Below are 14,081 nucleotides of genomic sequence, written 5' to 3' on the forward strand. Positions count from 1 at the left end.
GTTTCCCCCCCCCCCCTCCTTCTCCAGGTTCTCTTCTGCGGTTGTGGAGGAGCTTTCACAGTAGCTAGACGCACCTTTACCTTGCACCAAGGCCAGGAGACTGTCTGCATGATGGTTGTATATTGTCCTGTGTGTAAAGGTGTTTCCTCCAGGCATTCTGTTTTCCATGACATCCTTAAGTCATACAGGTATGCTAAATGTTTCCCCCAAAATTAACCTTAGTCTATGATAGGGACATAAGACTGTAACTATGGTAGGGATTAGACTGTGACCTCCTCAGAGAAACAGTGATATGATGATGTACTCTATAAAAGTTCTGCACAATAATAGTAATAGAAGCGTGCAGTCCAAAAGTAAGGCTTAGCAAATAAGTTGTGAGAAAATTTGACTGGTAAATGGTATTACATATATGCATTTACTGTTGCCCTTCTATACGCTGCCCACTGCTCTCCCCGTTTTTGCCACAATCCTGTCACCCATCCTAACTCTCACCTTCCCACCCATCTTTTATCTAACCTCTTAACCCCCATACACCACTCTTGACCTTTACCTACCCCTGATCTACATTTTTGACTACGAAGTATCAAACTGTTCAGAGAAACCAGCTGCGCGTCGGAAACGCTCTCAAAACGCAGTGCACAAAGTCAATCCAAATTCCTATAAAAAAGAATGCAAGTACATAGCGGGTACCTTCTAGCGACAGTTCACCCTCTGCATATCAACACACTGTGCAGGAGAAGCTTCCACCACATGCAGGATATGGGCCAACCCCCCTTTAGTTCCCTGCTCACCGGGTGCCCTTCTTTCAAACAGGCATATCCATAATCCTCCTTTGAGTCATCTTCTAAAATGAAGCATAAGAATACTCCTCATACATGGAGGACGCCGGCTTAGATACGGAGAGATCTACCACTGCTGATTGGGATATGTGAGATACGCTGGTTTTTATATTTCTATTTGGTACGCATATTTTATTGGGGGCTTTATTGCCATATTAAAAGAAACTTGTTTACACTACGAGGAGTATTCTTATGCTTCATTTTAGAAGTTGAATCCTGCTACACAAACTGTAGATTAAATTGACCCAGAAACACCACCGCCTTCTCTGGACACGAGCTAAATTGAGATGGACTGAGGCAAAGTGGTAAAACCTCCTGTGGACTTACAAATCAAAATCTGAAAACTTTATAGGGAAATCACAAATGATGCTTCCTCCAGAATAAAGAGAAGGAGGCTTTCTTATCAGCACACTTTTCAAAAGCCAGTATCCACAATGGTGTTGGCTTATGAAAAAGAGGGTAAATTGATTTTTTTCGGGTGACATTAGCATCCATACTTCAATAGTCTAACATTCATAATCCAGTGTGATCCAATGTTTATTGCTTACCTGTGAAGATACCTAAAGAAAATTCTTCTTTTGTAATTTTCTCCAATAACTCACTCTCCTTTGCAGGCTGCTGATCACTCCTCACATACGTCTCTTCTTCTTTTACTTTAATTATCCTGAACACTTCACCCTCCTCCAGAGACTGCTGATCACTCCTCACATATGTCTCTTTTTCCTCTTTAATTGTCCTCATCATGTCATCCTCCTCCATAGATGTCTGATCACTTCTCAAATATGTCTCTTCTTCTTTCTCTTTAATAGTCATCACACCTTTCACCTGACATTCCTGATTACCATACAGATGAGTGTCCTCTACGTCCACTTTAATCTCATATTTCTCATCCATCAGTTTGTCATTCTAAATCAACAATAAAACAATAATAAAGAAAAGTACTTTAAAAGTTACATTTGAAAAAAAAATCATCTTTAAAAGGGAACCTTAAAGAGGAACTTCAGCCTAAACAAACATACTGTCATTGAGTTACATTAGTTATGTTAATTAAAATAGACAGGTAACATAATCTCTTACCCACCCCGTTTTAAAAGAACAGGCAAATGTTTGATTTCATGAGGGCAGCCATCTTTTTTGGTTGAAAGGAGGTGACAGGGAGCATGAGACACAGTTCCAACTGTCCTGTGTCCTGATCACCCCTCCCAGATGCTAGGCAACATGAACAACAACATAGGAAATCCCATCATGCTTTGCACAGCATCAGGAAAAAAAGCCCGGGCAGTTTTTTTGATGGGTGGAGCTTAGCTAAAAATGCAGCTAAAAAGGATGCTTTGGTAAGAAAAACAAAGTTCTGATGCTGTGAAACTGTTAAAGAAACACAAAGCCTTTTCAGTTCTGCTAAGTAGATTTTTAGTCCGGAGGTTCACTTTAACTAAACTGGGGCTTTTACCATCCCCTGTAATGATCCGCTCAGCTGGATGCACTGGCAGACAGCTGTTTGACCAATCCTCTAGTCTGTGGGCTGCAGGTCTCTGCAAGAGAGACCTGTCTTTCCATTACAAGTTTCTGGTCTGTTCTGCTGCTGAGGAATTTGCATACACTCGTTATGCAAATCCCCTACCTGCCTCCTTTGATGACTGGCAGTATAAAGAGCTATGTTTCCTAGAGTCCTTTGCTGGTCATAAGGGTTAGTTCCTGTGAAACACTCCAAGTGTCAGCCTTGCTCTTTGTTTGAAGATTAGCCTAGAGTAATTCCTGGGACTGCACTAGGCAGTTTCTCTAGTGCAGTTAGGATTGCATATCTGTTTTGTTTGTCTGTTGGAATTGTCCTGTCCCAGCGGTGGCCGACAGGAAATCATTCTGTGTGTCTGGGTGCTAACCGGAACAGCGGTTGTTACTGGTAGCCCCTTCTGTCCTGTCTTTCTGGATCGCACTAGCCTCTTGCGCTAGTGCTGTGGATCCTATCTCGCACGTATTCCTGTTTTCGTGTATCTGTCTTGTCTGCTACGAAGGCTTGCTGGAGGCTCGGTGAGGTAACCGTTAAGCAAGCGCTCGCGTCCTCTGTTTCATGTTTGTCTGTCGGTGGTTAGTTAGGCGTGGTTGTCTCTGTTGTGCTTATCACGCGGAGACCGCGCATAAACGCGTGCACTTTTGCGAATGAGTGCGGTGTTCGCATTTAGCTAGCGTTTGTTATTTTCCTTACCTTCTCATTGTATGATTTGCTGTGCCTTTGCTACTCTCGTGCTCTGCCTTGCTGTAGCCTTGTGTCATCTCTGGCAATCGCCTCTCTCGCGATTGCGTTCCTACTTCATATCTGCTGTTGTGTGTGCACCGTCGCGGGTTGGCGACTAGTTTGGTGCACACACATACAATCTGTCCCTGTGCTCATTTTCTTTCGCAATCACTTCTCTTGCGATTGCGTTCTCATTTGGTTTCCTTTGTTGTGTGTCCGCCGTCGCAGGTTGGCGGCTAGATTGGTGGACATACATACATTCCTCATCTGTGCTTATTCAGTCTTGTGTCGCTGTTAGCAATCGCCATCTCTGGCGATTGCCTTCTCTCCTGTTCTTCATGGTTGTGTATGCACTGTCGCGGGTTGGCGACTAGATTGGTGCACACACATACCCTCTGTCGCTTTGCTCTCTCTCCTTCAGGGCTATCTTGCCCTGCGTTTCTTCCCTTCGTGCAATTCCTGTCTGGTGTGTGTGGTAGGGCAGAGGAGCTGTTCCTCTGCACTCCACAGCTCCACCTGCCGACAGGAATTTCCCTCTACAGGTGCATTGCACCTTTTGCTGGGTTCCCTCAAATTACATGCTTGTGGAGGATTTCCGCAGTGTCAGCGCACGTCTTGTGCGCTGATCACGGAGAGAATCCCACAATCGTTACATCCCCCCTGCAGCCTCCCTGTGCCAGAGACGTCTTGGACGATCCTCTCGTCCCCCGCTGTGGGTTAATTTCGATTCCGGCGATAGAGCCAGTCACTACCCACTGCACCTGCATGGCCCTGGCTGCCTGCGTCCTCAATAACACTCCCTCCTCTGGGCGGCAGGAGCGTGATCGAGGACGCACATGGCCAGGACCACACAGGCGCAATAACCGGCAACTGGCTTTGTCGCCAGAATCTAAGCCACAGCAGGGGACCGGAGGATTGTTCCAGGATGTTGCGGGCACAGGGCGGCTGCAGGGGGTTGGCAGAAGCCCCAAGTAAGTGAAACTCTGTTTTTTTTAGTTTAACACATCAGCACTCTGTGTTGATATATAATCTTTGCAGCAGAGTATAATTTAGCATGGTTAGTAGAGACTGCAACTCCTGCATCTAGAAATAGAAGATGACATCCTGACACCTTATAGAATCCCGAAATAGTCACCGCCCAGACACACTCCTTTCTGTTACATGTCCCATAATTCCCAGCAATGCTCACCTCTCCTGACAGCATCTTGGTAATCTTGTTGGTGATCTCTAGAATCTTCTTGTCTTTCTCAGGTGTCCTGGTCAAACATGGACCGACTGAGATGGTCACCTGGTCACCAGACTTCACAGAAGAAAAATCCTATATAGAAAAATCAACAATGATTTTATAGAAACTCCCAGAATCCTCCTCACCTCTTCAGTCAGCTTTGTTTTCTTATAATAGAGACCAACATAATATCACATGACCTTCCCAGAATCCTCCTCACCTCTCCAGTCAGCAGACAGATGATCTCCAGGGTGAGGTTAAACATGCTCTCAGTCACGTGACTCGGGATCTCATCCATGTTCCGTAAGGTGGTCACATGATTTCTATAGGGAACCCCTCTCTGTAGATGAATTATAAATAAGCTGATGGTTATCTGGTCTGTAGGCTGCTGGGTTACACTAGATATATTCCACAGCACTATGAACTATGTCAGAGCTATACAATATAATGACAGTGTGTGACAGTAGCATGTAGCCTTTCTATTCACTTTCTATTCATGAGAAAAATACTAACAAAAAAAACAAAACACATACAAAATTAGAAAACAAACAACATAATTATAAACTTAGCTGCAAGTTAACCTCATAACCCCTTTTACACTTACTGTGTCAGATCGCAGTACTCTCCCCTGCAGCAGCTCGTCACAGAGGCCATTACGCAATGCGGTGGAAGTGCTCTGGGCTCTGCAGAAGTAACACACAAGCTGCAGTGCATTACCCTGCAACTCCCAGAAGTGCACTGGATGTCGCGTGTTCATTTTTTTCTTTCCACGGTCGCAATGTGCAGTGCGACATTCGGCTGCAGTGTGGTTGTTCCAAATCACACAGCTACCACAGCACGCAAATGTATAAGGACCCTTAAAGTGGATCCGAGATATACTTTTACTCATTGCATAGTTGTGTTCCTTTCATATAGTTTATCTGGCATTCCTCAAGCCAAATACTTTTTTTTTGTTTTTGTTTTTTTTGTTTCAATACTCAAATTCCCTATAAACTGAAAAAGTCTTGCCCCCACAGCTCCTTTTGTGCCTTGGCACTCTTAGAGCAATGTAGCAAGGGCTTATGGGAGCTCAGTCTGGGCAAGAGGAGGAGGTGTTACTAGCCATAGATTTCAGAGGCAGAGGGGAGGAGGGAGGAAGAGAGGGGATTGAGCTGAGGGCTGGAGATGCAGATCAGCTTGCCTGTGTAATGGGACAAGCAGAACATGGCTGCTGTCATTGTATCACAGGAAGAAATAATCCTATACAGTTGAAGCTGTTTTCTAAATTTTAGATAAGATATATAGACAAGTTACTTGTTATAGTTCGTTTTTCACCTCAGATCCGCTTTAATATACTGTTTTACAAATTAGTATAATAGATAACGAACTTTCAATAAGCACTTGGGGCTCTTTTACTTAGAGAGCGACCAAGTCCAATTCACCTGGACACCCTAGTGCATAGATTCCAACTGTCTCTCTTTTGGAGGGACAGTCCCTCTTTGGGAACCCTGTCCCTCTTTCTTTCTCATTTTTCCCTCTTTCAGGGCTGATGTACAGATCTATATAAATATATGTATTTTTCCTACTGAAGAATGTGTTTACTTGACTTTTTACTTGTCTCTAAACTTTATTCCCATCCTTTAAATTAGTATATTCCTCATTGTCAAATGTTAATATGAAGGAAAATCAACAAGGATAATAAGGACCAGTGAGGTTTCTAAAACAATATATTTTTCTTATGAAATCTTTATGGTATGTGTGACTAGGGGTGTGGCAGGGGCGTGGCTTAACCTCATAATGCCGTGAATGCAGCGGCTCTCCCAGGACCGCCTAATGCCGATTGGCGTCAAGTCCTGGGGGCGTATTTTGTAGGAGATTGCACGCACCAATGCATCTTCTGTTCTGTCATCAGTCTCCCAGCGGCATTCGCCACTAAGAGACTGTTAGATGGCGAATCTGCCGTCTATTTACAATGTTCAGTGCCACGATCTATGGCAGCACTGTACTGGAGACAGCCGTGACACTCGACTGTCCACCTGGGAGCGATCGGCTCCCATAGGCTGATGTCTATGAGAGCCGATTGCTGGGATTGGCTGCCGGGGGGAGGAAAGGAGGGTGGGTAATTAAATAATAAAAAAAATGGCCAAATTTATACAAAAAAAAACAAAAAACAGATAAATAAAAAATAAATAAACATCCTCGGAGAGATCAAAGCCCAACAGAACGCTCTGTAACCACTTATGTGCCGAGTTGTAAAATATAGCCTGGTCCAGTAGCGTCACTAGGGGGTGCGGACCGCATCATGTGTCACTAGCAGAGGGGGCGACACCAAGCTCCAGGCTAAGGGAGAGTGGAGAAGGCTATGTAAATACTGACCAGGCTACTGTCTGATAGACGTCTCTCTCCTGCTCTACTCCCTTCTGGCTGCTCCTTCTTCAGCTTATAACAGAGTTCAGAGGCTAACAGGGCCACATGGTGATCATTTTGACACATCCCTATAACAAGCAACGTTACTACCTGGTGAAGTTTGGAGGTTCATGGGGTAGGAGGGGGTGACGCCATGAGTTTCCGTACCAGGTGACACCAACCCTAGTGACGCCTCTGGCCTGGTCACTACGGGGGTGTAAGCCTACGGTCCTTAGGAGGTTAAGTGTCCCTCTTTCCCATCTCAAAAAGTTGGGAGGTATGCGAGTGGAGTCAGGTTTGTTCATCTCGTCCTGCCTTCGATGGTCGGTTGTGAGTACCACCATCTATTACATCATCCTACTCATTGTTGTTCCTTACCACACCATTGGGGCTCCCGCTGTCTCTGTGTTCTTTTTCCACTCCAGGGTGTTCTCTGATCACCCTACACATCCACTATACTGCGTCAGCATGCTCAGGATCAGAAGTCTTGAAGTTCAAACATACAGGTTAGAGAGAAGCATGACATCCGACACTGCTGACACTGTAGTTTTATTGCTCCCACTGTTTCATTACAAACGACAGGTATACAAATCGGCATTCTTAGGTCTTCCAGCAAAGGTACAAGCAGACATTGTTATTTCTAAGGTGCATCTGTTGGGGAGGCTGGTAAGGATGGGGGTTGGGCACTTGAACAGGGGATTGGCCTCGGAAGAAGCACTGGAGCTAGGAGCTCCCTTTAATTTCATAAATACCATCTACATATTATGACACTAGATTGCATAGAGATATGACCTCATTGGAACAGTGTACCTGGAAAAAAAGATTACCCATGTGACAATGCTACAAAGGGACAAGAGGATAAGATGACACATTTTCTAAAGAGTACACAAGAAAACACAAATCTGGCATACTTAGTGTATCCGTCACTGTCCTTTGTAACGTTGACCCAAAGACTCATGATCTTCCCAGCTCTCCCTGACACCTCTATTGCTATTATCAACATGTCCATCCATCCTGTCCCTCAAACCCGCTGCCTGGGTGTCAACCTTGACTCTGCACCCCCCTCTCCCCATCTATAATGCCTCCAGGTCCTACCTAACCATCAACACCAACAAACTCCTGGCCCATGCTCTGTTTATCTCCATCTGGACTACTGCAATGTCATCCTTTCTGGTCTTTCTGAGAACAGACTTCCACCCATGCAATCTGCTATGAACGCAGCTGCCAGGCTCATTCATTCCTCCCAATTTCCGGCATTGGCTCCCTGCCCCTCTCAGAATTACATTTCAACTGCTCTGCCTGGCCTACCAATCCATCTACCACACCTCCCTTTTCATTCGCCACGTATCTCGAGATACTTCCCAACCCGCTCTCCACCCCTCACATCACCTGCTCACCCCCAAGACTCCTGGACTTCTCTAGAGCAGCCCCTACTCTATGAAATGCCCTTCCTACCCCCAACAGTCTTGCCCCCACCTTCAACTCATTCAAACAGGCCTTAAAGACCCTCCTGCTCACCACTTCTTACCCAATATCTTCATATTGCCATCCTCCTCCCTTGTACTTACATCCCACCCTTCCCCACCCTTTGGACTGCATGCCTATCAGAATCCCCCAATTCCCCCCCCCCCCCCCCCCCCCCCGCGTGCTGTTCTCTCCCTCCATATGGTCACAGTAGGGGAGACTTAACGCATTACCTAGAGTTTTTTATTCTTAATCTGTTCTAACCAGCAGGGAGAACAGTTCTGCATGATAATAAGAACCTTCTTAAATCCCAGGTAATAGTGGCAATTTAGCATGAATTTCTAGAGCTGCACTACAGTTAAAGAGGAACTCCAGTGAACATTTTAGTGTTGGCAGGTGATGTAGCTGCTGCATGTTTTTTGGCAGTTGGAAACAGCTATAACAGCTATTTTCCACAATGCAACAAGGTTCACAGACAGGAAACTGCCCAAAAAAGTAAGTACTTGTGGGAGGGGTTTCTTGTGGGAGGGGTTTCACCACAATATCAGTCATACAGCACCCCCTGATGGTCTGTTTGTGAAAAGGAATAGATTTCTCATGTAAAAGGGGGTATCAGCTATTGATTGGGATAAAGTTCAATTTTTGGTCGGAGTTTCTCTTTAAGAAAAGTGCAAATCCATCACTAAACTGGCGCAGATTAAGAAGTGCTTGATAGCAGTTGCACAGATGTAGAACTGCAGGCTAGACATGATTTGTGATGTGCTCCTCCTCCCTGCTGAATTCCTCCTCAAACTCTGCTGGTATCAATACAGCAGGTGTGTTGGTTACCTCAGCAACAGTAATTCCCTCACACACTGCACTGTCTGAGATACCTTCCTAGCTCCTCCTATTTTACAACAGTTTTAGAAGGAATCTGCACTAAAGATTTCTTAAGATGCCAGAGACAGTTCTGCATGGATTTCTGAAAACCTACCAATATTTTGTCTCAGACACTCATGATAAATCTGGCCCAGTGACTCGTCTGCTATATTTATCTTACATTGCTACATCAGTATTTTGTCTCTCCTATCTATTGTGCAGTGATGCGTAATATGTTAGCTCTATATAAATTAGTTATAGAGTTTATTAATGGAAAGGTCTCTACCTCCATCTCTTCGGTCTGAGTAGAAGCTTCAGTGGTAGACGTTTTGGCATTACGGCATCTATATCCAAGTTTACTTCTTTTTCGCTTAGGAAGTTCTCTGCACGATTGCTCCTCACAGAGTTTGAAGATTGTCGGTACGGCGTCATCTTTCAGAAATAATTTTGAACGGCGAATTGCATAATCTCCGGGCAGAAAATGGGCTGAACACATACGGTACCGGTCTCCTGCTTTATCATTCAGAATAATTGACTTCTGCATCTGTAGGATGTCTTCTGAAACCCCAGAATTCCTGAGCCAGGCTTCAATTCTGTCAGCATCATTGGGAAACGTATGCAATTTAATTTCCGGATGTTTACTTTCTGGATGTCTATTATTAAAGCCACTGGAATGTGGGCACTTGGGGACATAGCAATTAACCATTTCTAGCAATAAAAAAAAGAAAATTATGATTTCATTGTAAATGTGTGCTCCTCTTCCCATCTCGCCTAACCATCTCTGCTTCCCCAACCACTGTGTGCTCCCCTCCTCATCTCTGCTCCCCCCACCACTGTGTGCTCCCCCTCCCCATCTCTGCTCCCCAACCACTGTGTGCTCCTCCCCCCATCTCTGCTCCCCAACCACTGTGTGCTATCCTCCCCATCTCTGCTCCCCCAACCACTGTGTGCTCCTCCCCCCCATCTCTGCTCCCCAACCACTGTTTACTCCCCTCCCCATCTCTGCTCCCCCAACCACTGTGTGCTCCCCTCCCCTATCTCTGCTCCTCTCTTCCAACTGCTTCCACAAAAATTCTTCCATTTTACAGCCAACAGACATATCTGCTGAATAAAACATAATAGTAATACTTAAGCAATAAAACATAATGCTATGTTTTTGTAATAAAATAATGAAATTACCTTGTTTGCTCACAGTTGTTCGTCTCCTCTCTCCTAATCCCTTCCTCTTCACAAACTACTTCCTTGTTGTGCGATCCACCCACTTCCTAGCCTTGCTTCCTATTGGTATATAAGGGAGGTTGCCATCTTGTGGAACTCTGTGGAACTGCAGTTACCATTTATGAACACTCAGTACCGGTGTGATATATATATATTTTTTTGAGTTACAAAAAGATGGACAATTTTAAAGGTGAACCTGAAGTAAAAGGGATATTGGGGTTGAGGGTGGCATATTTGTTTCCTTTTAAACAATTCCAGTTTACTGCTGATCATTCTGATATCATTGGCAAGCAGCTCATAGTCCGATTTTTGTCAGAGACACCTGATATGCTGCATGCTTGTTCAGGGTCTATAGCTGAAAGTATTAGAGGCAGCGGATCTGCAGGACAGCCAGGCAATTTGTATTCCTAAAAGAATACATAGCACCAGGGCCAGCTCTAGCGTGAGATAAGAGGGGGCAGGGCCCCCTCAAATAAGTGTCCTGCCCCCTCAATCGGGCAGAGCGGCAGGGAGAAGTGGCGAGGGACAGCGTAACAGTGGGCAGAGGACATGCCCTTCTTCCCCCGCCAGGCTGTGGGACCCCCCGTGGTGAACTGGCCACGGCGTCATCCCCGCAGCCTGGAGCTCACCGCTCCAGCCTGCATAGTCTTCCGGCAGAGCAGGGCTACGGGAAGATGGCGCCCGAAGCCCTGTACTGGAGACTATTTGTGTCTCCAGTACAGGGCTTCGGGCGCTATCTTCCCATAGCCCTGCTCTCTGCCTGTCAACGCGGGACTTTCGTAGGCTGGCTGCACTGCTGCGGGAAGATCGTCGGGGGAAGCTGCGCCCAGGGAGAGGAGACTTCTGCAGGTGAGTAATTTTTTATTTTTTTTTACAGGTGTTCATTAGTTTTTGGTGAAACGCTTCCCACATTATAATTATTATCTAGTGAAACATTGCTGCAGAAAATTATTTTGTGGTGAAATGCTGGCCACATAATTTTATGGTGAAACGCTGGCCACAATACGACTATTTTATCGTGAAACGCTGGCCACATTACGATTATTTTATGGTGAAACGCTGGCCACATTACGACTATTTTATGGTGAAACGCTGGCCACATTACGATTATTTTATAGTGAAACGCTGCCCACATTATGATTATTTTCTAGTGAACTATTTCTGCATTACTATTATTTTCTGGTGAAACGCTGCTGCATTACAATTAGTTTCTGGTGCAAGATTGCCACATTACGATTATTTTTTGGTGAATCATTCCTGCGTTACTATTTTTTTATGGTGAAACATTGCTGCGTCACAATTATTTTATTGCAAGTGGTGAAACCGCTCAAACCCCTGGTGCCGGACAGTGCAGGATCCTGGGAGCTGTACTCCAAACAGAATTATACGAAGACAAAAATAGTCCGCAGCTTGTCCACTTAATTATTGACTTTATTAAGGACGTATCCAGCTACACAAAGCCGACATGTTTCGGACTCAAGAGTCCTTACTCATGGCAAAAAGGTACAACATATAACACCTATTATATACATGTGCACAGACCCCACCCAATGGAAGGGGTGGGGTAAGGGGGAGGATCCCTCCACCAACCGCCCACAAAATAGACAGGAAATACCCCTCCAATATAGACAATATACAGTCCTCTAAAATCAAAATACACAGCATGAAGGACAAAGGTACAAGTCTAAAAACATAAGCTATAAATGTTAAAACCCTAAAAGATAAATGGCACACTTCAAAAAAGAAAAATAGACAAAAAAAAACTGTTGTCATCCTACAGTTTTTTGTTTGTCATGTATTTCTAGAGAGCAGGAGCCAGGAGAGCAAGGAAGGAAAAACAGCTAGAGAGTAACAAGGGCCAAATCCCATCTTGAATTCAAACCCAAAGGGGTCCTGGTACCCAATTTAAGTATTCAAAGGGCTTCCAGTGCCAGCAAGCACTTATAATGGTCTCTTCCTCTCCGTACACGTTCTAGAGCATGAAAAGAAAAAGAGGACATATTGCCCTGGTGTATGTGGAGAAAATGCCAAGCCACGTTGGAAATGTTGTGGCTGAGCCAGGAGAGACCCCTATAGTGCTCACTGATCCTGGCCCTAAGTGGTCTTGTGGTGCACTCCACATATTGTAGCGCACATTCCCTACACGTAATCAAATAGACCACATACATGGAATTACAATTTAAAAATTGTCTAATAGGGAATATGCGCCCATTGGAGGTAGACACAGCAATTCGTGTTTTCTCGTGTACCCCACAGTAATTGCATGTGAGGACACCACACTTATAAGAACCCACTAAACTGAGCCATGTATGTGTATTGGGCCTGGTTTCAAAAAGACTAGGGGAGAGCACTTGGGCCAGAGTTGGAGCCTTCTTGCTCGCAAAGCGAACCCCGCGTTTAATGATAGGATGGAGGCCCTGATCAGCCTCTAAGACCGGGAGATATTTCTTAATGATATCCACCACCTTGCTGTATTCGGTGCTATATGTGGTGACAAAGGTGGGTTTGCTATCTCTATCCCTCTCAGCATTCAGCCTACCAAGTAACTGTTCTCGGAATTTCCTGCCCGCAGGGACCCTCCCCCTGTTAATAACCCACCTGGGATAGCCTCTATTCTGCAGGCTTCTTTCCACCGTGGCAAGTTCTTCTGGAAGCCAGGCTTCCTCTGAGCAGTTGCGGCATACCCTTGTAAATTCACCGACTGGGACGCCTCGTATATGTAACGATCGGTGTAACACAGAGAGGATCTGATTATCGGTGATCTGCAGTATCACCGAAAATACAGATATATACCCAATTATTGATGATCTGCATTATCACCGATAATCAGATATATCTCTAACCTCTGGACACCTGAGTAATATGAGTGTTTGGTGCAACAGTAATACTTTGAGGAGAGCACCCGTATAGAGGGTGCCAGGCAGTACGAGATACTGCTCAGAGAACAGGTTCCTTCCAAAGGTCTGATGCTCCCCAAGGGGCGGAGCCAGGCTGAGAGTGGGAAGGACCAGAGGGTGAGTGACAACAATGGTGAAGTGTCACTGACAGGTCTGTGAACTATCTCCAACCAGGGAGATAGTTCTCGAGGTCGGACAGGCCAGGTCGGTAACAGACAGACAGCTCAGATACAGAGACAGGAGACAGATACGGAAACTTGAGACAAGCAGGGTTCAGCAACAGAGCATCAGATACAGCGAAGTACCAATTCAGAGATCAAGAGAATGGTCAGGAAAGCAGAAAGTCACAACAGACAATAACAATGCCTAGTCTTAGGTGTGAGCTCCGTGATCATCAACACCCTGGAACTAGTCCGATATATAACAGAATGATAACACAGTTACCTAATCTTGGGTGTGAGTTCCTTGATCATCAACACCCTGGAACTAGTCTGAAGTAATAACAGAATATATCACAGATACTGACAAGGTCTGAGTGCTACCACGTAGTGATCGCAACGCCAGACACCAGAGAAATGACCAGCACCCAGTATATATACACCAGCGTTCTCCTGCGCCTCCCCTAAGTGCTGGACCAATGAAACCTGGCAGAATTGTCAGCTGACCGGCTGGATCAGCTGACACCCTTCTGACTGTCATAAAGGCTCTGCCTCTCAGCGCGCGCACACACACGCACGCACGCACGCACGCACGCACGCACGCACACACACACACACACACACACCTTTCACCCATTCACTTCATTGCAAATTGGTTACAAATTTAGGGAAAGTATAAAAAAGCCAATCACATTTCAGACATTCATTTTAAATGGGAAAATGTAAACTGCAGCCATTCTTACACTGTTAATGGCAGGGTTTTCAAACTTGGCTCAGTTGGTTACTGGGTGACTGGGATTAATA

At 45.2% G+C, this 14,081-nt stretch overlaps 1 protein-coding gene across 1 annotated transcript in view; it reads right to left on the reverse strand.

Moving 5' to 3' along the window:
• Positions 1–14,081, reverse strand: part of LOC137537024 (zinc finger protein 208-like) — a 68,637-nt gene that overhangs the window by 22,641 nt on the left and 31,915 nt on the right. Inside the window, exons 11-14 of the mRNA XM_068259180.1 lie at positions 9,291–9,712; positions 4,518–4,637; positions 4,262–4,390; positions 1,388–1,745 (exon numbers count right to left, since the gene is read on the reverse strand). Coding sequence (XP_068115281.1) covers positions 1,388–1,745; positions 4,262–4,390; positions 4,518–4,637; positions 9,291–9,712 — 1,029 coding nt within the window. The remainder of the gene's footprint in view (positions 1–1,387; positions 1,746–4,261; positions 4,391–4,517; positions 4,638–9,290; positions 9,713–14,081) is intronic.

The sequence above is a fragment of the Hyperolius riggenbachi genome, chromosome 10, assembly GCF_040937935.1.
Source record: "Hyperolius riggenbachi isolate aHypRig1 chromosome 10, aHypRig1.pri, whole genome shotgun sequence".
NCBI lineage: Eukaryota > Metazoa > Chordata > Amphibia > Anura > Hyperoliidae > Hyperolius > Hyperolius riggenbachi.